Source organism: Zootoca vivipara, chromosome 14 (genome assembly GCF_963506605.1).
Source record: "Zootoca vivipara chromosome 14, rZooViv1.1, whole genome shotgun sequence".
Classification (NCBI taxonomy): domain Eukaryota; kingdom Metazoa; phylum Chordata; class Lepidosauria; order Squamata; family Lacertidae; genus Zootoca; species Zootoca vivipara.
In genome coordinates, this window is record NC_083289.1 from 931381 (window position 1) to 957007 (window position 25627).

The following is a 25627-nucleotide window of genomic DNA, read 5'->3' on the forward strand; positions in this document are numbered from 1 at the left end:
GGTTATGAGTCCTCACACACCATAGAGAATGGTTCTGTTTTATTTGAAGCAATACTTCAGTTTTACAGCACAATAGGTTTAGAGAACAGCCCATTAAGCTGAAACACTATAGCTTTTATGTAAATAGTGCTCTGAAAGTTATTTCTACATTAGGGATCTTTAGAGAAACTGGAAGTGCTTATTCAACCAAGTTGCAGTATACTCAAGTTTTGTTACAGAGGTTGTTTTTTTGTTTTTGTTTTAGCATGAACGCTTAAATATATAGTTACAAAAATGATACTCAGCATCTCTGTGCTGAACATGACAAGTGGCTTCATAAGCCAATTTCTGAATCTGTCAATTTACACCTCCAGTTCAAGATGTCTGACACTGCACACCAGTTCTAGGACCTTCATCATCCTCCTCATAGGCTTCCCCATGATTACGGAAAGCTCGCTCTCTTGGATCAAATTCAACAAGATCAACTTGATCCATGTCTTCTGAAATCATTACTTCTTCTCGTGGAGGAAGCAGAGCTTCTAACAAGGGTAGCCGTTCCTTGGAAATCCACTGATGCTCTGGGAATGCAACCTATGATAAAAAGGCAGCATTAATGTAACTAGTGTGGAGCTATGCTCACATCCAGCATTTTGAACAGCAGCTCCTTGAACACAAGCAAATACCTTGAGGCTGATTTTGTTAACTGCCACCGGGAATTCTTGCCACTGTCTTGCATAGATAGCAGGGTAGGCAATCTGCTGTGTGGGGGGGTCAGGCAAAATCTAGCACCCCCTCCCTCCTTTTATCCCTCAGTTGCTTTCTACCAAGCTGACACACAGCTTGGCTTTCTCAAGATAGCATACAATATAAAACAAGCCAGCAATTCCAAAATAAGAGCAGATTAAATCGCAGAGCTAGTAGGTGAAAACTTTGCTAAAAAGCTATTCAAAGGATCCCAGATGCCATTAAAACAAGAAAACAGGGTGATGCTCATCTGACACTGAACCATGAACATGGCTGGGGAGGGAATTCCTTTGTGCACCTCCCTACGCCACCTCTGAAGAACACATTTTGGCACATCCCTCCCATTTTTACAAATCTCTGCTTCGTGTGCACAAACCCGGAAGCAGGAAGGGACAGTTGAGGTGCCTAATGTTTCAAGAACGCTTTGCTGCTTATGTGGCACCTACAGGGCGCAGCCCATGTTGCTGACTTTACAACTGCCCGTTCGGTTGGAATGCAGTTCATCCAGCTTGTAGGTAGATAGATTCAAACAATTGTTGAAAAGCAACCAGCTTACTTACCAAGAACTGAATTATTAGGGAACCTTTTTCCAATGGTGACTTGTAAATTGGCATTCCCTCATTTATGATGCATTTGACATCTCCATGCTTTATCACTTCACCTGTTTCAATAGTGATTACACACACTTAAGTAGGAGGGCAGTTTGTTAGCTTTCCGAAACCCACTTTTCCTTGCAGAGAGGTTCCCGACAGCAAAATGATACATGAAACCCTACTGGATCACACCAAGGATCTCTGTCTCAGTGGTGAGGAACCGGAGGTCCACTGGCCTAATTAGGTAGGTTCTGGCTCAGCTCAAAGGGTGTTGGCAGCCTGCAAAGACTTTCAAAGCTCTGCACAGAATAACATTTTGAAAAGGGCTTCTGACAATCTGGACAAAAAAGTGCATGATGTCGTTGTGACATCAGATAACTGACAGGTGAGTGATTGCTCTCCTGTCCAACTTTGCTCAAGGTGGGTGGGGGAGATAATTTGCCCCTTTGGGCTAAAGGGTCTGCATAGTTCAGCATTCCACTTCCACATAGCCAATCGGATATCTGGAAAGCTCAAACGTGAGGAGCTATAGCCCCTTTCCACTGTTGTTCCCTGCAATGGGTTCCCTTTTAAAGCCATCTCTGTTTGTGGGCCTCACATCTCCCAGGGAAACCAGCTCATCTTTTTGTCCATCCTCTGTCTCCAATCAGCTCCAGTGGGTGATCTAAACTGGTTTGCAGCAGAAACTCATTAAAATCAGTATCTTAATGGAAACATGCAAGCTGCTAATTAAATACCATTTCCTAAGCATTTTTTTTCTTTAACAAGGTAGATGCAACCCTTACCTGCTTTGGAAGTTATTACAAGGACTCTGTCATCCAAGGTATCAATTGTCTTTTTGAAGCCACACAAGGCTTCCGTGAGCTGAATTTTCATTTTCATAATTAAGTCATTGCCTCTTCTCTGAAACACTGGGTGGTCTTTCTGATCTAGCACAATGATGACATCTCCAGGCTCCAAATCAGGTTCCTGGTCACCTTCTCCGTGAAATACTATCTTCTGACCATCTTTCATACCTATGAAGCAACACATACTATCAAAGAGATCAGATTCAGAAGATTTGCCAAAACAGTGCCAGCAACCTGATTAATGGACGTCCTGTAACTTTTAGCCTATGGGAAGTTAGGAATACTTCCAAGAGTTGCAAATTATGTGGCCTTATTTCCTAAGTAAAACTGATTAGGAATGCTTCTTTCTAAATTTATGACCAAGAGTTTCAACAGCCTTGTCCTTTTGCTTCTTTTCCCTTATAACAAATCATACATATTGATAAAAACCACTACAATCCTAGCAATCACAAAGCAATGTTAAGTATGATTGCACGAAGACTGCTTACTCTGCAGTGTCTTTATAAATGTGTGTGCCCAGTCGTGACCAACTGGGGTTGCGGCACTCATCTCGCTTTATTGGCCGAGGGAGCCAGCGTACAGCTTCCAGGTCATGTTAAGGGGTGATATGATAGCCATGTTCAAATATATAAAAGGATGTCATATAGAGGAGGGTGAAAGGTTGTTTTCTGCTGCTCCAGAGAAGCGGACACGGAGCAATGGATTCAAACTACAAGAAAGAAGATTCCACCTAAGCATTAGGAAGAACTTCCTGACAGTAAGAGCTGTTCGACAGTGGAATTTGCTGCCAAGAAGTGTGGTGGAGTCTCTTTCTTTGGAGGTCTTTAAGCAGAGGCTTGACAGGCATATGTCAGGAATGCTTTGATGGTGTTTCCTGCTTGGCAGGGGGTTGGACTGGATGGCCCTTGTGGTCTCTTCCAACTCTATGATTCTATGTGGCCAGCATGACAAAGCCACTTCTGGCAAACCAGAGCAGCGCACAGAAACGCCATTTACCTTCCCGCCGGAGCAATACCTATTTATCTACTTGCACTTTGATATGCTTTTGAACTGGGATAAATTATCCTAGTTAAGTTGCAACTTAAGCAACAAAGCACAGCAAAGCTTCAAAACGTGGGAGGAATAGGGGAAATCCATCCATCTCTTAGTGCCATGCTACTGCTGCCTTTTGAAACAACTGAAAGGGATCAAAACAGGGGACAGAGAAAGGGCAGAACTCCTCAATGCCTTCTTTGCCTCAGTCTTCTCCAAGAAAGAAAACGCCCGACCTGAAGAATATGGAGCAGATGATTCAGCAGGGGAAACACAGCCCAGAATAAGTAAGGAGGTAGTACAAGAATACTTGGCTAGTTTAGATGTATTCAAGTCTCCAGGGCCAGATGAACTACATCCAAGAGTATTAAAAGAACTGGCAGAGGTGATTTCAGAACCACTGGCAATAATCTTTGAAAATTCCTGGAGAACAGGCGAAGTTCCAGCAGACTGGAGGAGGGCAAATGTTGTCCCTATTTTCAAAAAGGGGGAAAGAGAGGACCCAAACAATTACCGCCCAGTCAGCCTGACATCAATACCAGGAAAGATTCTAGAGCAGATCATTAAGCAAACAGTCTGTGAGCACCTAGAAAGAAACTCTGTGATCACTAAAAGTCAGCATGGGTTCCTGAAAAATAAGTCATGTCAGACTAATCTGATCTCATTTTTTGACAGAATTACAAGCCTGGTAGATGAAGGGAACGCTGTGGATGTAGCCTATCTTGATTTCAGCAAGGCCTTTGACAAGGTGCCCCATGATATTCTTGTAAAGAAGCTGGTAAAATGTGGGCTAGACAATGCTACCATTCAGTGGATTTGTAACTGGCTTACTGACCGAACCCAAAGGGTGCTCATCAATGGCTCCTCCTCATCCTGGAGAGTAGTGACTAGTGGGGTGCCACAGGGTTCTGTCTTGGGCCCAGTCTTGTTCAACATCTTTATCAATGACTTGGATGATGGGCTTGAGGGCATCCTGAGCAAGTTTGCAGATGACACCAAATTGGGAGGGGTGGCTAACACCCCAGAGGACAGGATCACACTTCAAAATGACCTTAACAGATTAGACAACTGGGCCAAAGCAAACAAGATGAATTTTAACAAGGAGAAATGTAAAGTACTACACTTGGGCAAAAAAAATGAAAGGCACAAATACAGGATGGGAGACACCTGGCTTGAGAGCAGTACATGTGAAAAGGATCTAGGAGTCTTGGTAGACCACAAACTTGACATGAGTCAGCAGTGTGATGCAGCAGCTAAAAAAGCCAATGCAATTCTGGGCTGCATCAATAGGAGTATAGCATCTAGATCAAGGGAAGTAATAGTACCACTGTATTCTGCTCTGGTCAGACCTCACCTGGAGTACTGTGTCCAGTTCTGGGCACCACAGTTCAAGAAGGATACTGATAAGCTGGAACGTGTCCAGAAGAGGGCAACCAAAATGGTCAAAGGCCTGGAAACGATGCCTTATGAGGAACGGCTTAGGGAGCTGGGTATGTTTAGCCTGGAGAAGAGAAGGTTAAGGGGTGATATGATAGCCATGTTCAAATATATTAAAGGATGTCATATAGAGGAGGGAGAAAGGTTGTTTTCTGCTGCTCCAGAGAAGCGGACACGGAGCAACGGATTCAAACTACAAGAAAGAAAATTCCACCTAAACATTAGGAAGAACTTCCTGACAGTAAGAGCTGTTCGGCAGTGGAATTTGCTGCCAAGGAGTGTGGTGGAGTCTCCTTCTTTGGAGGTCTTTAAGCAGAGGCTTGACAGCCATCTGTCAGGAATGCTTTGATGGTGTTTCCTGCTTGGCAGGGGGTTGGACTGGATGGCCCTTGTGGTCTCTTCCAACTCTATGATTCTATCTCTAATATTTGAGATACTTTTTATGAGTTATTTTAATTTGCTGTGGGTTCCCTATGGGGCAAAGATAAAAATTATTGCATGCCTATGTGTCTCAGTCTTCCTTTCCCCACTATGTAGTTACTTGAGCAATGAAGTTCTAGTCCTCGAGGATGACTAGGATACCTTAGTGCCTGGTGGCAGTGAAGCCTTGCCATGAATGTTGTGCTTTAAAAAGGAAGCAATGGGCATGTGCAGGAGGGCCAGGCATCAGGGGATGAGCAGAGAGATATTCCCTCATGGGCTGCCAATTTGGGTAGCTGGCTGCCTGGGAAGGTTGGGTGTGATGAAATCCTTACCTTTGTCAATGTGTATTTCTATTATTTTTTTCTCTCTAACCACCTTGTTGCCATTGCAGGTGGTGCATCTGTCTTTGGGATTTATTCGTTCCCCTTGGCCTTTACAGTCTGGACAGACAGTCTGGATTTGCTGCACCATTCCAGGCGCAATCTGCTGAACAAGCACCTGCACTCCTCTCCCTTTGCAGGTAGGACACTTTTCCACAGCACCTTTCTTTCCACCGAGGCCTTGGAAGGAAAGACATATGCACACACAGTGTAACTCTCTGATGGCAGACAGCGGCTCACCGAGGTCCCGTTACCAATCTCAACATGCATGTCTAGCTCTCACACCAGACCACGCCAAGCGAACAGGGCTTTGACTACATCTTAACTACCAATTCAGTGCCAAACATTACTACTCCCTGTGAGCTCGTCGTCTCCCTGGGTCTGGCATAATTATTCAAAATAATGAACAGGTCTAAGCATATTTATGTACAGTTTGGACAATTCAGCAAGGAAGCTATTTGATTAAGTCCACAAACATTACTAGACTCCTCAATAGTTTCCAGTGCACTCTTTGTTCAAAGAGTGTCTGTTCACTTCTCATGACTTTTCATAAGACTGCCAAATATTTGACAATAGCCTTGAGAAGTGGAGATCAGTTGGAATCCTATCAGTTCACAATTTATGGGATATACAGTTGTGCCTCCCTAGACGAAATTAATTCGTTCCACGGGTCAATTCGTGTAACGAATTCTTCATCTAGCGAGTCCCGGTTTCCCATAGGAATGCATTGAAACTTAATCAATGCGTTCCTATGGGCTCCGGGGGACTGGGGGCGGGGAAGGCAGGCAGGCAGGCGCTTGCTCTCTTGCCTGCCTGCCTTCCCCACCACCTGTCACACGAAGATCAGCGGGCGCTGTTTGCGGGGCTTGTCAACCCCGGCAAACAGCGCCCACCAATCTTCGGATCTGTGTTGTGTGACGGGAGTGGGGTGAAAGCGAAGGATCGTTCCTCCACCTTTCCCCCGCCCCCACCTGTCACACGAAGATCGGTGGGCGCTGCTTGCGGGGCTTGTCAACCCCGGAAAACAACGCCCGCCGATCTTTGGCTCTGTCCCCCGATGCGCTATAGCTCGGGGAAGCAGGCAGGGAGACGGCAACAGCCCGCAGCTTCCCGGGCTGTTGCCATCTGCCTGCCTGCTACCCCGAGCTTAAGCGCCCGGGGGACAGAGCCGAATTGTGGCGCGCGGGGGGGGGGGGGGGTCTTTTCGCCGTTTGCCTTCCCTGAGCTAAGGGGGAGGCAAACGGCGAAAAGTCCCCGCCACGCCGCAATTCGGCTCGGGACTGGCTTGGCGGTGGCGGGAAGAAGGGGAGGAATTCCTCCCCTTCTTCCCGCCACCACCAAGCCAGTCCGCAGCGGGGTCTTTTCGCCGTTTCCCTCCCCCTTAGCTCGGGGAAGGCAAACGGTGACCCCCCCCCACGCCGCAATTCGGCTCCGCCCCCCCGGGCGCTTCAGCTCGGGAAGCAGGCCTGCCTGCTTTCCCCAAGCAGCGCCCGCCAATCCCCGATGTGTCGGGCGGGATGGGGGGGGGGAAGTGCAAGAAAGATCCTGCGCTTCCCCATCCTGCCTGTCACACAGTGGGGATCCTAAGGGGCCCTGTACGATCCCCCGCTGTGTGACAGGCGGGATGGGGGGGAAATGCAGAATCTTTCCTGCGCTTCCCCCCCATCCTGCCCGACACATCGGGGGATCGTACGGGGCTTGAGGCATTTGGCTCTGTCGGGCGGGCGGAGGGAGAAGCGGAGGATCGGATTGGTCCTTCGCTTCTCCCTCCCCCCGCCCGACAGAGCTGAGCTACGGCGGTGCGGGGGCTTTTTGCCGCCTGCCTTCCCCAAGCCAAGGGGTAGGCAGGCGGCAAAAAGCCCGCGGCTGTGTGGGGGCTTTCGCACTGCCGCGCTTCGGCTCCGTCCCCTGGAGCAGAAGTGGCGCAGTGTGAAAGCGAAAAGCCCCTGCACCGCCGCGCTTCGGCTCCGGGGGATGGGGCCAAAGTGCGGCGGTGTGGGGGCGTTTTGCCGCCTGCCTTCCCTAAGCCAAGGGGAAGGCAGGCGGCAAAAAGCGCTGGGAATTTCTCACTACACGTCAGACTTTGCTGTCGGAAGTTCATTTTTCTATGGCCACGCTTCGCAAGATGAAGCGGCAGCCATAGAAAACCTCGTCGTCTTACGAGGCAACTTCCGATCGCAAAATCCATTCGTCTAGCGACAAATTCGTCTTACAGGGCATTCGTTAAGCGAGGCACCACTGTACACTTATCAATCCACAACTGACCTGTGTCATGGATCAGAGATAAACAAATTTTTAAAGAGGATCATGGCAACTTTTACTAAGGGCTCATTTTTTAATATAGCAATAATGGTTTTGTCATTAAAGAATGGCTGCTATTAAGAAAACAAGCAGTTGCCTGTTTCAGAGGCAAATAAGTCTGAAACAAAAAGTTTACCGGTTTCACCCCTTTGTGGATTGAGATTTTGAATCTTACGTTCCCTTGGGGAGTGAATTTAACTTGGCAGCTTGTAGAAGAATAAGAGTTTTCTAATTATGGTAGGTAAAGTATACTTTTATCCATTCCCGTTCTCAGAAGTTTGTCCCAAAAGTGATTTCTAGGGATAGAGTCAAATGCTCCTTTAAGATCAAGAAAAGGGAAATTCCAGAAAATACCACTTGTAGAAAGACTATGCCTCTGTGGACAGACACAAATAGAATCCGCTGTGCATAATCGGTTGGTTGTTAGTAGAGTGGTATTCAGATGCATTTAATGTAGCCTTCTTTATGTGTACTCAGGATGGGGATAAGATGGAGATAGTAGCCAGGTTTCTGCACCATGCAATGAGGATTCATGAATGGTTATACAACATTAACTTAAGTGTTAGATGCAAGTTTCTGATGAGTGATTTTATCATACTTAACCATACTGGAATCTTGTGTATATGTCAATAAAGGTTTGTGAATTTGAAAGAACGTGAACGGCACATTCTTGATTTTAGATTTAAGAATGGTTTGGTGAGCACTGCAAGTACTTCCTGAGTAATCACACCCACAAAATGCTTCTGTGTCTGACTTTAATGTATTCAAGACAGCTGGTGCCTTCAAATATCCCCGCATATAATGTTCAGCATTTCCGCTAGAGGTTACAGGAGTGGCCTTTAGAACACTTTTTGGGCACAGCCCAACTTCTATATTCAAGTTCACTGAGTCATTACCTTTGCACTTATCACAAATTACATTCTTCTGAAGCGCCAGCTTTCTTGTGGCTCCATTGTACAAGTCTTCAAGGGATATACTCAACTGATGGACAACGTTCTTTCCTTAATGAAAATGAACACAACAGTGACCAAGGCTGTTTGGAAACTTCATCTTAGAACTGTTGACAAGCCCTGCACATTTACACTTGCCAGAGGGTGGCATGGCACTTCTCACAGAATGCATATTTTGAAGCGTAACTGTAGCCCCCTTAGTGGGGCTCTACATGGTGAAAGGGAGCAGGAGACCACCTGCCCTCTGCACTTTTGAGCACATGTCTGACAGGGAAGCCAACTGGCTACCCCAATGCACAGAGGGTCAGGGTGGGGTCAGTGGCCCAGCCCTGCTTCCTTGAGCGTGTGGAGCTCTTTTACCAGCTTAGGCTATTGACCAGAATGTAGTTGGTCCTCTGGTCAACTTACCTCTATCCACTTCCTTGTTTAGACACTACCAGGCAGTGCTGAAATAAATATCCCTAAACCAACCAGTTTTCAAATGCACTGTATTAATAGTTATAGCCCTGAAATTCCAAACACTATTCTAAGTGCAGAACGAAATCTCCCCTCCAAAAAAACCCAAGGGGAAACCCACCAACTCTCAAAATTAGTATGTTTCATGGATATGAAACAAAAGAACTGACTAAACTACCGTGGTTTGGGTTTTGCATTTTTTTTGTTCAACCCCCCATCCCAATTACAGTGGTACCTCGGGTTACAGGCGCTTCAGGTTACAGACTCCGCTAATCCAGAAATAGTAGCTCGGGTTAAGCACTTTGCTTCAGGATGAGAACAGAAATTGTGTGGCGGTGGCAGCAGGAGGCCCCATTTGCTAAAGTGGTGTCCCAGGTTAAGAACGGTTTCAGGTTAAGAACGGACATCCAGAATGAATTAAGTTCTTAACCAGAGATATCACTGTACAGTGGTACCTCGACTTACGAAGACAATCCGTTCCGCTGCAGTCTTCATAAGTCGAGGTCTTTGGTTGCTGAAGCGGTGATTCTGCACATGTGCCGACCGTGCGCGCCGCTTTGCACATGCACGGCAAAAAGACTTCTGGGGTTGTCGACTTCAGAAGTCGAACCCTTCGGAAGTCGAATTGTTCGGTTGTCGAGGTACCACGGTATTTGGTTCCGAGGTCTACCACCTGAATCTAAGCATTACCAAAAATAACCTGAAGTTACAGTGCTTCAGATAGACCACACTGCCATTGCTGCAGTAATGCTAAGTAAGATATTGTTGCCATGATATTCCCAGAATGGAAAGAACAGGTGCAACAGGGCCAACAAAAGTCAACCATTAATAATAGTAGCTTTGCCTTACAGTAAGGCCGAGAGAGCTGCCTCATGAATGAAACCTTCAGTTGCAGTTCCCATTGGTAACTACAGTGGAACCTTGGTTCTCCAACGCCTAGGTACTCAAACATTTCAGCTCCCAAATGCCAAAAGCCCAGAAGTAAGTGTTCCGGTTTCCGAATGTTTTTTTCCGGAAGCCGAACAGCCGATGCAGCTGTCGGCTATTGTTTCCAGGGCGCCTGTGCCAATCGGAAGCAGAGCCTTGGTTTTTGAATGTTTTGGAAGTTGAACAGACTTCCAGAGATTATGGTACATTCGAGAACCAATTTAAGTATTTTACCGTACGCTTTGAACACAATACTACAGTAGCATTCTACATTTTGGTCTCAAACACTAGAATTTAACTGATGCAGTATTTAAAACACACATGCATACCTCTTCTTTCTCTATTCATTCTGCCTCCACCACCAAAGAACATGTCAAAGATGTCCATGGGTGAAGAGAAATTGCCGCCACTTAGGCCTCCTTCTTTAATAGCTTGCTCCCCACCCTGGTCATAGAGGTCTCTTTTCTTTGGGTCTGACAGAACTTCATAAGCCTGGGATATGAGTTTAAACTAAGAAGAGAAAGAGACCCTCTAAACAGCTGGCTAGAAGACAACAATATTTAAGTTTCATACAAGTGATTAAGAAAACTACTGAACATCCATTAAGAGACTATTCAGTAAATATATGCCCAGCAAAAGCAGTGGTCTACCTATTTTAGAGTCTTTTTCCCTGCAGTGGCTAATATAAGAAAAAGCCAGGCCAAAATAAATGCTGTAAAGAAAATTACCAGTTACTAGCAAAAGCACCATTCACAGTATGCCACAGAAAATTAAACAGATCTACAGCATTACTCACTGAGGAAAATGCTCTACTGCCTGCAAAGACTTCCCATCCCTGGGTTCAGATGGAACCCAAAAAATTACTAGCAAAATGCCAATCATTTTGATGGATAAAATGTAATCTATATTGCAAGGCTCTCCAGAATACAGTGTGTGTGTGTGTGTGTGTAGATACTCTGTATAAGACACCCACTGTACTCCTGTGCATAGAGTACCTGTTTTAGGACTACTGTCAAATATTGGTCATCCCCACTACAATAACTAAGTGCAGTGGTTTACTCCCTTCTGCAAAAGACCAGCCACTTGCTTTCACGAACTTAAAAATAAAACATGTGCCTCCTAGCTGGTGTCTCAACTGGACCAATGTTGCCCACCTGCAGTTGCCTCCCTAAGACCCCCACTTCACCCTCTCCAGCCGAAGTCCATACCCGCTCGCCCTCACTGGGATTCTTGTCCGGATGAAACTTCAAGGCTAACTTGCGGTAGGCCCGCTTGATCTCATCCGAGGTGGCAGTTGGCTTCACCCCCAGCGTATCATAGTAGCCCGTTTCCTTCACCATGGCAGCGGCCTGAGAGGATGAAAGAAACAGAAGGAATCAGAAGACAGCACAAATTCTTCATCAAATTTCCCTCGTTTTGCTAAAGAATTTCCCATCCTGGAATGCAGGTTGTCATCAAATGTTTTGAAGGCACTAAAAAATCTTTGTATATGGTAAAAACCAGAAGTGGGTACTGCCAATTAATCAAAAGTTCCCCTTTTAAGGTGGGGTTTAAGATAGAAGAACTTGTAAAAATACAAATGGCAAGAACCATTTTAGAAGATGTATGCCCTTTCCTTACACACAGAAAGTAAATGCTTCATTATTTTCTGCATACATTTCATTGTCTAAACACAAAACATGCTTTCTTCAGAACTACTGTATTATGTAAATGTATGTGTTAATGAATTAATCTGAACACAATTGAACAAACACATTAAACAAGTACAAAAATTGTCCCAGACAACCCTTACTTTCTGCAATTATCAGAACAGATATCCTCTGGTCCAACCAGATTCACCCTTCCACTCCTCCTCCCTGCAGCTCCCCCAAACTCTGCTTAGGATGGTGGGAGAAACTCTGCAGCAGGTTTGAGGGTGGTGGGGGGAACAGAGAAGGGGAAGTCCACTGACAGGGATATTGGCTGTTGATATGCGACTACAGTATGTATTTTGCATGTCGTTTTCAGTCACGTTAAAAATATTTCAGCATCTTCATCTAATGCAAGAGAATGGCATTTTTGACCTGCTCATATTTCATTTCACCTACTTGAAGGGACTGGAATTTTTTTTCAGGCATTGATAACAGAACATAATAGCAACACAGCATAGATTTTTAAAGTTTTGTTTATTAAATATAGGTTAAATAACTATGGAAAAACAAATTTCCATCAACTTAGGAGAGCAGAAAAAATCCAACAGAAGGCCCACATCACTAAACACAGAAACTACCTAAAGAGTAGCCTAGTATCTAAGACAGGCATCCCCAAACTTCGGCCCTCCAGATGTTTTGGACTACAATACTGTACCCATCATCCCTGACCACTGGTCCCGGTAGCTAGGGATCATGGGAGTTGTAGGCCAAAACATCTGGAGGGCCGCAGCTTGGGGATGCCTGATCTAAGACACTGAGCTATGAAACCAAAAGGCCTTTAGCTCAATGGCAGAGCACTTGTTTTTGCCTGCGGAGTCCTTAATTCTCCAACCCTGGGCATCTCCAGCTGGTGTTAAGGAAAGACTGCCACCTGAAACCCTGGAAAACTGATGCCAGTCCATGTGCTGCACTAGATGGATCCATGGTCTGACTTGACGCAAGGCAGCTTCTTCAGATCATGTCTCAGCCTGGAGTTTTCTAGAAGGCCTTAGACAAGACACTCGGCTTCAGCCACTTCACTCAACCCACAAATGTGGATGACAATGCTGGCCTAGCTTGCACAGAGAATAGCAAGGCTGTAAGCTAAAATAAATTATGACACAGTAACAAAAATGAAGCCCCCTTGAACATTAGACTGGTATGGGACTGGGGTTAAAAGAGGACACTTGGAGCAGTCTTAGTATTGCCTTGCATTTATATCAGATATATATATTTATGACAATCCAGTGAGGTAGGTCAATATTAATGTGACAAATGGTGACTGAGGGAGGAAGAATGAACTGGCGGCTACAGGGATAGTCAAACTGGAGACTTTTAAGTTTTTATCTCCATCTCTAGGAGATGGAGAACAACAGCCTTAATAGATACGGTCATACCTCTTGATATGTCCACTGGATTGTCATAAATATATATATCTGATATAAATGCAAGGCAATACTAAGACTGCTCCAAGTGTCCTCTTTTAACCCCAGTCCCATACAAGTTTAACAGCATAACCTACCTTACAGTGTTTGCGTTAACAACTACAAGGCAACTTATTGAAAACCCTCTGAGCACTCAAAAATGTAACGGAAACACTATGCTCTCTCAACATTTCCAAAATGCATATTGGAAATTATCGTATTGTGCCAATAACAAGTTCTTATTGATGCAATTCATGTTTCTTCATTAGAACTAATTCACCAATGACTACTTACATTAGTCTAATTCCCATCTGTATTTTTATAATACTATTCACAACGAAAAACAGAGTGTTTATGCCTATTGGCACCCCAACCCAAATAAATGCCTTGCTTAAATCGTTTACATTTCCCTCTCTCCCAGCATGAGCTTCCTTCTCCGTTTCCAGCAAAGAACGAAGTCCCTCTGAGGAGGAGCCCTCCCAAAGCCCTTCGCTGCAGCCCCGGAGGAACGGACGGGTGGCCCTCCTCCCAAGGACACCGTTTCCCCACCCCACCCCCCGGCCGCTGGCCAAGCGTGTGTCTTTGCTGGCACCGCAGAGTCGGAAGGGGTCCCCAGGATCATCCAGCCCAACCCCATTTCTCCACTTGCAGGTCTGAAAGCGTTTCTCAGGAGCCGGGTCCGCCTCTGCCCGTCCTTCTCCCGCATTTTAAATTCAGCGCCCGCACCTGAACCTCGCCTGCCCTTTCTTCTCTCGCTTCTCCCTCGCGCGCTCCGACCTTTTATAGGCACCGCCGCGAACTTTCTGGAACTACGCCGCCGCAACGTCACGACAAAAGCCTCGACAAACTTAGCGGAACCAATCGGCGAGCGCTGAGAGGGCGGAGGCTCCGCCCCCTCCTTTCCGCGCCCATTCAGAGGGGAGACGAGGACGAAAAGGGCGTCTCGGTCGCGCGGAGTTGCTAAGCTACGGCCGCCGCAATCGGCCCAGCGCCGGTCGCGAGAGAGGGGCGGAGCATGAGGCCCCGCCTCTTGCCTTATATGGATCCTATCTCCTTCTCGTTGCTTCGCGCGAAGCTTCTGGGCGCCCCAGTGCACAGCCTCCATCAAAGAGGACGGTTGCAGCGCCGAGCCGATCGATGCTCTAATTAATTCGTTTTACAAAGCTGTCCTGTAATTCGTTTGTGTCTTGCAAAGCCCTTTTCTCCATTTCAATGGCGACACTTCTCTTGCAGGGGGTGGGCGATGACCCTCATGGTCCCTTCCGACTCCACCAATCCATGATTCCTGGGGGCGCTTGGGAGGAGCTGAAGCCCCATGGCCTCCCGCGTGCGTAGGACTTACTTGAGAGGGAACCTGCCCTGGTGGGGTCGGGAGGGCGAGCCGCGGGCAAGGCACGTCTGGGTCCCACGAGGCTCCATGCATGAGACTGCCCTCTACAGCTGGGAATCGCCAGCCCTGCTTATTTCTTACCATTTATTTATTAAATGTATTAGTCTCCTTTTCTGGCCCAAGGCATAGCCACTTGCAACCTGGGCCCTAGGCTCATGTGGCTGACCTGCAACCTCTGGCAGGTGTCAATCACCTGGTGTCATAATTACATCGGAAGATTGATAGGTGGAATTGTCCCACTTGCTTGCTAAAGCTGTCACCCCACCCCCACTCCCTACGATAAGGATCTGGAAAGCCAGGCCAAAAATATTGTTGGTTTATTCATTTTAATGCATTTATGTTGCCCCTTTTTTCTCCCTGGAGCTCCAGGTGGAGTCCATGGTCCTCCCCTCCTCATTTAATCCCCACAAACCTGTGAGGTAGGCTAGGCTGAGAAGCAGCCCAAGGTCACCCAGTGAACTTCATAGCTGAGTGGGGGGTTTCTCCCAGGTCCTCACCTGACACTCTCACCACCCAACATAGGGCAGATATAGGATTGCACGGATAACCAAATTCAAATCCCCACTCGGCTATGATACTTGCTCGGAGAGCTTGGGTCACTCTCTGCCTCTCAGCTTAATCCGGTCCTGTGGTTGTGAAGGTAAAATCAGGAAGGGAGGACCATGTAGGCCACCTGGAGCTCCTTGGAGAAAGGGTCAGATACAATAACAAACATAATAAATAAGCAAATTAAAACAAAATTCGAGACGAGAGTCAACCCCATTGAGCTCTAGGAGATGCAATTCCAAGCAAACATTCATATTTTAAAATGTACTAAAACATTTGTTCTCTACCCTCAACAAGAGATATCCAAGGAAGCTGACCATTAAAAATAAATAGGTAAAACAGTTAAAAAACAAACAAACACATCCCCATCCCATGCACAGAGTTACTTAGGAGTAAGTATTGTGAAGTTAAGCAAGGCCAAAGATTGAGGAAGCTTGAAAAGGGTTGATTAAATGTATTAATGATCTGCCCTTTATCTGAAGGTCCCCGAGTGGAATACATACACTTCAGAATCATAAAACTAAAAATACCCATGATACAAAATAAAGGTTTCCTTGACAGCAGCAGTGGCCAAAACTACAAATCAGCAATAGACATCACTCCTCCTCCTTTTGCAATGCAATTATAGATGTGTTTACTCAGAAGCAAGCCCCATTGAGAAAGGACTGCAGCCTTACAATGCAATCGGACCCAGGCCTACTCAAGAAGTAATTCCCGTCAAGTTTGATGGAGAAGTGAGAGCATAGGTCTGCAGTTTAAAGCTGGACCTCCTTGAACACAGAAGGCTTTTTTGAGCATTATGCTGGGCACCTTCCCAGTTTTCAGGGCTGAGTGAGGATTGTCACTTCTGAGCTACCTCAAGAAGGCAATGGGGCAATAAGGTAACTGCCCTGACCAGAAGGGGTCAGATCAGTGGATGAAAACCAATGGAAAGGTTTTGTGCATGCAGCACCAATTGCATGTAAATCCAAAGCTCATGGCTGATATCCCACACACAATCCGGAAACAAATTGCATTGTTAGGACCAGCCTTCCTCAACTTGGTGCCCTTCAGATGTTTTGGGACAACAGCTGGAGCTGATGGCAGCCTTTAAGATGTTTTTGCATGGAGGGGAATTGCTTTTTCGTTATGATTTGATCGCAGTGCCTGGAGACAATCGGTCTGGCTGCGTATCCACAGCAGGGACTAGAGGAGGAATGAGCGCTGGGAGGAGTGCCAAGGTGGGAGAAGCGCCAAGGCGCTGGGAGAAGCGCCAAGGTGCATCTGCAGCAGCCTTCCTCTTCCCCAGCTGCAACAAACCTGTCTCTCCCACATCGGTCTCTACATCCACAGCAGGCGCTGTAACTCTCCAGTTAGCCGTGAATACACAGACGGATGCCAACAACAACAACAGTTTTTAATTTCTGTTTTATGTTGTAACCCTGTGATCTTTGGATGGCAGTATATGAATTTAATAATTAAAATAAATAAATGGGGGTTGTACTCCAAATATCTGCAGGGCATTAGCGGTGTGTTGAGGGAGGGAGGCTGACTGAATGAATGTTATGTGTGCAACTCCTTCAGAAATATTGGGATGTCTCCAAAGTCAGTCGTACTCTGAGCAGACCCCTTGAAATCAATGAACATGACTAATTTCAAAATTGCCACTGTAGGCTCCTTTGGGAGGAATATAAACTAAATAAAAATAATTCAGGTACATTGATTTCAATGGGTCTACTCTGAGTAACACTTTGCTGGATACAACCTACTGGGCTATGTTTATTCTGCTAGTGGAAGCCAGCACAAGGATTGCTACTGATGCAACAGGGTACTCCCCCCTCTTGGCAGGGGGTTGGACTGGATGACCCTTGTGGTCTCTTCCAACTCTATGATTCTATGATTCCTGCCCCCTTCCCATGTGTCCCATGTGTCTTCCCCAGGCCTGCTCTGGAGGGTCAGGAGAACCCCCCAAACAATGCATGGGAGGGAGTAGTAGAGGGTAGATGGTTCTGTTGAGTCCAAAGAAATGCTTGCAGGGATGAAGCCATCTCAGAGCCACATTGCATTCCTACCATGACATCTGCACAGGGCTCTCCAGTGGTGAGCTTAGAGATAGGATCCGTGTGCCCGGGTGACAGGCAGCCTGTCTTGGCAGAGAGGTCTGTTCAAACTGGCCCAGTAAGCAGAGAGCAAGAATGCACAGATCTGAAATTGAGGAAGGGCTTCCGCGAGGGAGTGAAATGCAATTCATATCAAACATCTAGAGAGCTTTGTGCTGGAATTACCTGTCAGTTTAGAAGTAGTTTTCTGAAAGTGTGCAGACATGTTATAAAATAGTATCTGGGATAACTTTGATTTAAAGGAAGGAATATGCCTGGAATATAAGGAGGTTGTCTTACTGCATTTCCATCAGCTTGTTTGTCCTCGGTTGCTTGTCCATCCACTTGCTGCTTCTCTGCAGAATTAGCACTGGATGCCTTGTCCTCTGGCGGACGCCCATTAGCCGCCTTGTCCTCCAAGGGCTGCCCATTGGGTTTCTTGTCCTCTTTAGGCTCCATTTCAGGTTCCTTTCTTTAGATATGATGCAGAAGATTGGGGAAAACATTCAGAAAGGATGAGATATGAAAGTACCTTTTCCCCAAATGCAAATTGCAAGTGTGTCCCCCTGCCCATGATCCATTTTGGGAACACAGCACACATAAACCTTTTTTTTACAGAAACTTTTAGAACCCACCCTCCACATCCCAATCTGGATCAGCACCACTATCCCTGCTGACAATCTGTGGAAACAAAAAAACAACCTTGCACTTTAGGACACAGATTCATAGCTAACACATACGTGGATCTTCACTGTCAAATAAGTGCACAGTTCTTTGCAATCTTAAAGCAAAATTATGCTTGTTTCCTCTGTGTTTCCCATTGAGGTCAGTGGTACATACCCTTGGGGCAGTGGGTGTAGGATTTCAGGCCTAAAGTCAAGCCTGTTCCCTCAGAAGTAAGTCCCACTCAATTCAATGGGACTAACTCCCAGAAAAGCATGCACAGGGTTGCACTCTTCCCTCCACATCCCTTTTTCTTTCTCTTTTAATATATGTAGAGTGCATAGAAAAAATACTGTAAGGTGCTTTTTTGGGTCGTTTAAAGGTAAAGGGACCCCTGACCATTAGGTCCAGTCGTGACCGACTCTCGGGTTGCAGCGCTCATCTCGCATTATTGGCCGAGGGAGCGGCGTACAGCTTCCCGGTCATGTGGCCAGCATGAGAAAGCCGCTTCTGGCGAACCAGAGCAGCACATGGAAACGCCGTTTACCTTCCCGCTGGAGGTATTTATCTACTTGCACTTTGAGGTGCTTTCAAACTGCTAGGTTGGCAGGAGCTGGGACCGAGCAACGGGAGCTCACCCCATCACGGGGATTCAAACCGCTGACCTTCAGCATGGGTTTCTGAAAAATAGGTCATCTCAGACTAATCTGATGACATTTTTTGACAGAATTACAAGCCTGGTAGATGAAGGGAATGCTGTGTATATAGCCTATCTTGATTTCAACAAGGCCTTTGACAAGGTGCCCCATGATATTCTTGTAAAGAAGCTGGTAAAATGCGGGCTAGACAATGCTACCATTCAGTGGATTTGTAACTGGCTTACTGACTGAACCCAAAGGGTGCTAATCAATGGCTCCTCCTCATCCTGGAGAGTAGTGACTAGTGGGGTGCCACAGGGTTCTGTCTTGGGCCCAGTCTTATTCACCATCTTTATCAATGACTTGGATGATGGGCTTGAGGGCATTCTGAGCAAGTCTGCAGATGACACCAAATTGGGAGGGGTGGCTAATACCCTAGAGGACAGGATCACACTTAGAATCATCTATGATTCTGATCGGCAAGCCCTAGGCTCTGTGGTTTAACCCACAGCGCCACCCACGTCCCTTGTTTAGTCGTTTAGTGGTGCCCAATTCTTCGTGATCCCATGGACAGAGCATGGCAAGGCACTCCTGTCTTCCACTGCCTCCCGCAGTTTGGTCAGACTCATGTTCGTAGCTTCGAGAACACTGTCCAACCCTCAATCTTTCCTAACATCAGGGTCTTTTCCAGGGAGTCTTCTCATGAGGTGGCCAAAGTATTGGAGCCTCAGCTTCACGATCTGTCCTTCCAGGGAGCACTCAGGGCTGATTTCCTTCAGAATGGATAGGTTTGATCTTCTTGCAGTCCATGGGACTCTCAAGAGTCTCCTCCAGCACCATAATTCAAAAGCATCAATTCTTCGGCGATCAGCCTTCTTTATGGTCCAGCTCTCACTTCCATACATCACTACTGGGAAAACCATAGCTTTAACTATACAGATCATAGCTGTCAACCCTCCCGTTTTTTGCGGGAAGCCCATTATTTCAATCCGTTTCCCGCTGCCGCCACCCTGTGAAATGCCTTGCTTGTCGGCGCTGGCTGCTCACTCACTTGCTGAGTATTGCCGGAAAAGACCTCTATGCATGCCCGGGCATGCACAGAACCGATTTCCAGTGCCGATCTGTCCATGTCTGGGCACCGGAAATCGCTTCTGCGCATGTCTGGACATGTGCAGAAGTTACATCCGGTGCCGCGCTTCCAATCCGGAAGTTGACAGCTATGATACAGACCTTTGTTGGCAAGGTGATGTCTCTGCTTTTTAAGATTTTTAAGGTGCTTTAGGAGTGTTAAATAATAGTTATATATACACTTATATGTGTGAGGGACAGGGGATATCGCGAAGTCCCTCCCCTCCTGAGTTCAAGCCAATCACCGAGCACAGGGGAAAGCAGAGAGAGTTCCGATTCCAGTGGGGAAGCAGGAAGTCGTGTCCGAGGCTCAGGCAAGGTAGAGGAGCCAGGGTCCCAGGTGGGACAGGAAGGGGCGAATAAGGGAGGGAGACCCATCCCCCCAACGCCAGAACTACGCAGAAAGAGGAGGGGAAAGAGGATGGGTCTGCCAAAGCTTTTGTGTTGGAGAAAGACGCGCCAAAAGCCATTAGGAGGTTCTGAAACCGACTGATCACATCACTCCGTGTAAATAGCAATGACTTTAGCACTGTAAATACGCAGCACCAATAAAAGAATAAAATGCAGAGCTGCGTAGCGACGTTACTCTGAAGTAGTCCACTCCGGCCACTGTGACAGCAACCTCCTAATCCTTTTTGGGCTACTTTGGAGTTGCCGGGATGAGCGTGTCAGAGGCGGAGAAATGGCGGCAGATCGCGGAGCAAGCCCAGCAAGAACTGCAGCAGCTGTCGCTGCAGGCGCAGGGGGAATTGAAGGCAGCTAAAGAAGAGACTAAGAAGGTCCAGGACGACCGGCTACAACTTGCGGAACAGGTGAGAGCGCTACAGGAAAGAGAGCAGGAATTAAGGGCGGTGGCGGTAGACCTCCAAAACAAGCTGGATGCAGAGAAAAACAAGGCGGGAGGGGCACCCCAAGTCCAAGTGCTGCCAGGAAGGAGAGCCGGGACGCTAGTAAGCAAGTTCAATGGAGACCCGAGGGAATATCAGGGCTTTGAGACTGAGATTGTGTATGCTCTTGAGCTGCACCACGCTGAGTTCCCTGATGATGAGCACAGGGTAGCGTTTATTGTGGAGCACCTTACCGGGGCAGCCAGGGAGTGGCTAAGACCGTTAATCGCAACAAAGAATCCTTGCATGAAGAATGTCAAACTATTTCTAGAAGGTTTGAAAACGATGTATTCGTCCGATAGTCATATGGACCAGACTAAGGAGGAACTTCATAATTTACGCCAAGGAAATATGACAGTTCGCGCGTATTGGGCGAAATTCACCATGCTGGTGCACAGATTGGGGTGGGAACTCGAGTCACCCCCAATGCAAGCAGCGTTCTACTTGGGGTTGCATGAGGAGGTGAAGGATGAGCTCTCGAGAGGTCCAAAGCCCAGTAATATGGATCAGCTGAGCAAAGCAGCTCTGGCGGTGGGGGTGAGACAGGAATCCCGGTGGAGCGACAAGCAAGCAACGCGCGCAAAGCGGGCTTGGTTCCCACGGTCGCAGGAGAAGCCACTCCCCCAACAACCCTTTCAAGCCACGCCTGGGGCCAGTCAGGACCAGGAACCCATGCAGATTGATAGCGCGCGCGCACGGGCTTTTCAAACCCCAGCGGCGCCAAGACGCAAGGAGGGAAGGGGTGGGAATTGCTTTCTCTGCAACTCCCCCCAGCATCTCGTCAGAGACTGCCCACATCGCAGGGAGTGGCAAGGAAAGGCGGGAACGGTTATGCCCTCCCCCACTGACGCAGCACCACAGCAGGGAAACGGGAAAGCCTGGCTGCAGGAGACAAGGGGCAGCAGCCAGGCACAGTCAGCAGACAACAGCCCCAGCCCACCCACCCGCACAGAGAGGAGCAGAGCCAGCCCACCCCTCCCAGAGCAGGAGTGGTTCTAGAAGTGACGCTCACGCTCCCAAATGGCTATCCCCTGACGGTCCTCGCCCTAATTGACAGTGGGGCGTCAGCGAACTTCTTCTCGAGAACCTTTGCAGAAGAGCACCAGATCCAGCTTCTGCAGCTGGATTTTCCTCTGCACGTGGCGACCATTGACGGCAGAGAGCTGCTGGGAGGGGCCATCACTCATCAACCCCCCCCCCCCATGAAAATGACGGTGGGAAGGCACTCAGAGACACTGGCATTCAACGTCACCACCATCTCAGACCCCCCCATCGTCTTGGGCATGAGCTGGCTGGCGCGCCACGACCCCTCCATCAGTTGGCACCAGAGGTGCATCACTTTTGGATCGGACTTTTGCCTGGAACATTGCATGCAGCACCAACCAGGGGAGGGGCCTCCGATAGCCACGGTGGCCACCATGCACGTCAAAGGGGGTGAGGCGATACCCAAGCCGTACTGGGACCTGCAGGAGGTCTTCAGCGAAGCGGAGTCCGACCACCTACCCCCGCACAGGCCTTTTGACTGCCAGATCAACCTGGTGCCAGGGGCAACTATACCCCCAGCCAAGCTGTACGCCATGTCAGATCAGGAACTGGAGGATCTGCGCGCTTTCATCGACAAGAACCTCAAGCGGGGGTTCATCAGAGAAAGCAAGGCAGCAGGGGGCAGGTCTTCTGGGTGGACAAGAAAGACACGCAACAGCGCCGTCTTGTGGTGGATTTTAGACGGCTGAATTCAGTGACAGAGCCAGTGGCTTTCCCCATGCCCAGAGTGGATGATCTCCTGACAGCGGCACGCAGGGGCAAGATTTTCACCAAGCTAGACCTGAGGGGGGCGTACAACTTGATCAGGATCCGGGAAGGCGATGAATGGAAAACCACGATGTTCACGCCTCTGGGCTCTTTTGAATATCTGGTGATGCCCTTCGGGTTGCAAGGGGGCTCAGCATGCTTCCAGGCCTTCATGCACCACGTCCTGGGGTCCCTCCTCTTCAGGAAATGCTTGGTCTTCCTGGATGACATCCTTATCTATTCCGATGACCCAGTGCAGCATGTGAAAGATGTCAGGGAGGTGTTGCAGCGCCTGAAGGAGAACCACCTGTATGTGAAGCTGGAGAAGTGCAAGTTTCACACCAAGGAGGTGGACTTCCTGGGCTACAAGCTGTCAGACAAGGGGCTGGCGATGGACAAGGACAAGGTGCAGGCCATCCTGGACTGGCACAGCCCCAGGACGCGCAAAGATGCCCAACGCCTACTAGGCTTCGCCAACTTCTACAGGAAGTTCATCAAGAACTTCTCTCGCGTTACGGCTCCCATCACTGACTGCCTGAGAGGCAAGCAGAAGTTCAGGTGGACACCAGAGGCGCAAGCAGCGTTTGAAAGCCTCAAGAGGGTGTTCGCCTCAGACCAGAACCTGTTCCACGTGGTTCAGGACGCGCCCCTACGCGTGGAGACAGATGCTTCTGATAAAGCTGTGGGCGCCATTTTGTTGCAACTGGACGCCAACAGAGAGTGGAGACCCTGTGCCTTCTTCTCCAGGAAGTTGACCCAGCCAGAGCGAAACTACACGGTGTTTGATCGGGAACTTCTTGCGATCCACGCTGCGTTCCAGCACTGGAGACACTTCCTGGTGGGCGCCAAGCACCCCATCCAGGTGTGCACAGACCACAAGAACCTGGAGTTCTGGAGAACTGCCAGGGTGCTCAACCAGCGGCAGATACGGTGGGCAGAGTTCTTCTCGAACTTCAACTTCTCCATACACTACATCCCGGGAGAGCAGAATGTCAGGGCGGATGCCCTCTCCCGCAAGCCAGAGTACATGGAGGAGGAGGCGCCACCGGCACCCAGGCACATTTTCCCCCCGTCAGCTTGGTCCTGCGGAGCAGCAGTGGTGAGCGAGGCAGAACTCACAGCACTGACGGCAGCGGATGAATTTGCCAACCGCATCTTCAGAGAACTGAGAGGGGGGGGGAGCAGGCAAACGACTTTGCAGAACGCAGGGGGCTGCTTTTCTACAAGGGTGCACTGTACCTGCCCACCACCCAGCTTAGACGTACGGTCCTCAAGCAGATGCACGACAACCCAACGGCGGGTCATTTTGGGAGGGATAAAACCACTCACCTAGTCATGAGACACTTCTGGTGGCCAGGGGTGCGGGAGGATGTGAGGGATTATGTAAGGGGCTGTGACACCTGCCAGCGGGCAAAGGTGGTCAGAGCGCCACCAGCAGGTTTGCTGGAGCCCTTAGCCACACCGCACAGGCCGTGGGAAGTAGTGTCCATGGACTTCATCACAGACCTGCCGTCGTCCAGGGGCAAGACCGCAGTGTTGGTGGTGGTGGACCTCATGTCCAAAATGTGCCACTTTATACCGTGTGCCAGGGCGGTCTCTGCAGAAGAGACAGCCAAACTGTTTGTGGATCACGTATTCAGACTGCATGGATTACCTTTAAGGGTTATTTCGGATCGTGGCCGCCAATTTGTTTCCAGGTTCTGGCGGCGGCTCATGAACCTCCTGCAGGTGGAGGTCAGCTTGTCGACGGCTAGACACCCGCAGACCAATGGACAGGCGGAGAGGGTCAACGCCATTCTGCAGCAGTACCTGAGATGCTACGTCAGCCAGCGGCAAACGGACTGGGTGGATCGCCTGCCACTGGCAGAATTTGCCTACAACAATGCGGTGCACGTCTCCACAGGGGTGTCGCCCTTTAAGGCCAATTACGGGCGTGACCTCAGATCTTTCCCAGAGAGGGAGGGGGAGGAGGAGGAGGAGGGCCCACAGGCTGAGGATTGGGCAGAGGAACTGGAGACGGTGCACCAGCAGCTCAGAGAACACTTGGAGAGAGCCAAGGAAGCGTACAAGAAGGGGGCAGATCGCCACAGGCGACCGGGGGAGGTCATTAGGGTGGGGGACAAAGTTTGGTTGTCCTCGGAGGGCCTTCCCATCAGAGGACGATGCAAAAAGCTGGCGCCCAGAAGGTTGGGCCCCTTCACGGTCACGCAACAGGTCAACCCGGTGGCATACAGGCTGGCACTGCCAGAGGACATGAGGGTGCACCCTGTGTTTCATAGATCGCTGCTGTCGCCGTACAGGGAAAGCAGCAGGCTCCGAGACAGCGAACAAACCCCTGAGGGAGGGGGGGAGAGGGAAGGCAGGGAGCAACTCAATGAGGCCACGGCCATCCTGGATTCAAGGTGGGGGGTGGGGGGACTGGAGTACCTCATGGCATGGGAGGATGCTCCACCGTCCCAGAATGAATGGGTCCCAGCCACTCAGATACAGGAGGAATTCCTGGTAGAAGAATTTCACGCCCTCTTTCCCCATAGACCCAAGCCCTGGCACATGGAAAGGGAGGGGGAGGGGGAGGAAGCACGGGAGAGCAGTTCACCATGGCGCTGGGAAGCGGAGTTTGAGGAACCAGAGGATGAGGTATGGGTGTCACCGAGATCCACCCAGTCAGAGGAAGGAGCAGATTGGCAGAACATTTTTACCCCCACCAGCTCTGACGCCACGGACTTTTTGGGATTCCCATCCTCCCAGGCGGAAGGGGGGGGCTTGCAGGACTGGGGGGAGGTGTTCACACCAACGGGCTCGGAAAGCACTGAGTTCTTAGGCTTCCAGTCGTCACCGACACCTGGGGGGGACCTGGGGAGGGGTGAAGGAGAGCTTGGGAGGGGGGTGGATGTGAGGGACAGGGGATATCGCGAAGTCCCTCCCCTCCTGAGTTCAAGCCAATCACCGAGCACAGGGGAAAGCAGAGAGAGTTCCGATTCCAGTGGGGAAGCAGGAAGTCGTGTCCGAGGCTCAGGCAAGGTAGAGGAGCCAGGGTCCCAGGTGGGACAGGAAGGGGCGAATAAGGGAGGGAGACCCATCCCCCCAACGCCAGAACTACGCAGAAAGAGGAGGGGAAAGAGGATGGGTCTGCCAAAGCTTTTGTGTTGGAGAAAGACGCGCCAAAAGCCATTAGGAGGTTCTGAAACCGACTGATCACATCACTCCGTGTAAATAGCAATGACTTTAGCACTGTAAATACGCAGCACCAATAAAAGAATAAAATGCAGAGCTGCGTAGCGTCGTTACTCTGAAGTAGTCCACTCCGGCCACTGTGACAATATGGAATCAAGTCCTATCATG

General features: G+C 48.8%; 1 protein-coding gene across 2 annotated transcripts; it reads right to left on the reverse strand.

Annotated features, from left to right (window-relative positions):
• Nucleotides 1–24: 24 nt before the first annotated feature.
• On the reverse strand, nucleotides 25–13928 carry DNAJA4 (DnaJ heat shock protein family (Hsp40) member A4). 2 transcript variants are annotated; one of them, XM_035137913.2, is made up of 8 exons: nucleotides 13891–13928; nucleotides 11279–11419; nucleotides 10400–10580; nucleotides 8634–8738; nucleotides 5389–5616; nucleotides 2102–2332; nucleotides 1284–1384; nucleotides 25–570 (listed from the first exon to the last, which is right to left on the reverse strand). In XM_035137913.2, exons 2-8 carry the CDS (start codon nucleotides 11408–11410, stop codon nucleotides 355–357), a joined length of 1194 nt encoding a protein of 397 aa, XP_034993804.1. In that variant the 5' UTR covers nucleotides 11411–11419; nucleotides 13891–13928; the 3' UTR covers nucleotides 25–354. The 2 variants fall into 2 exon arrangements, with proteins under 2 accessions (XP_034993804.1, XP_034993805.2); XM_035137914.2 differs by lacking the exons at nucleotides 1284–1384; nucleotides 13891–13928 and having other exon boundaries at nucleotides 342–570; nucleotides 11279–12932.
• Nucleotides 13929–25627: the final 11699 nt, after the last annotated feature.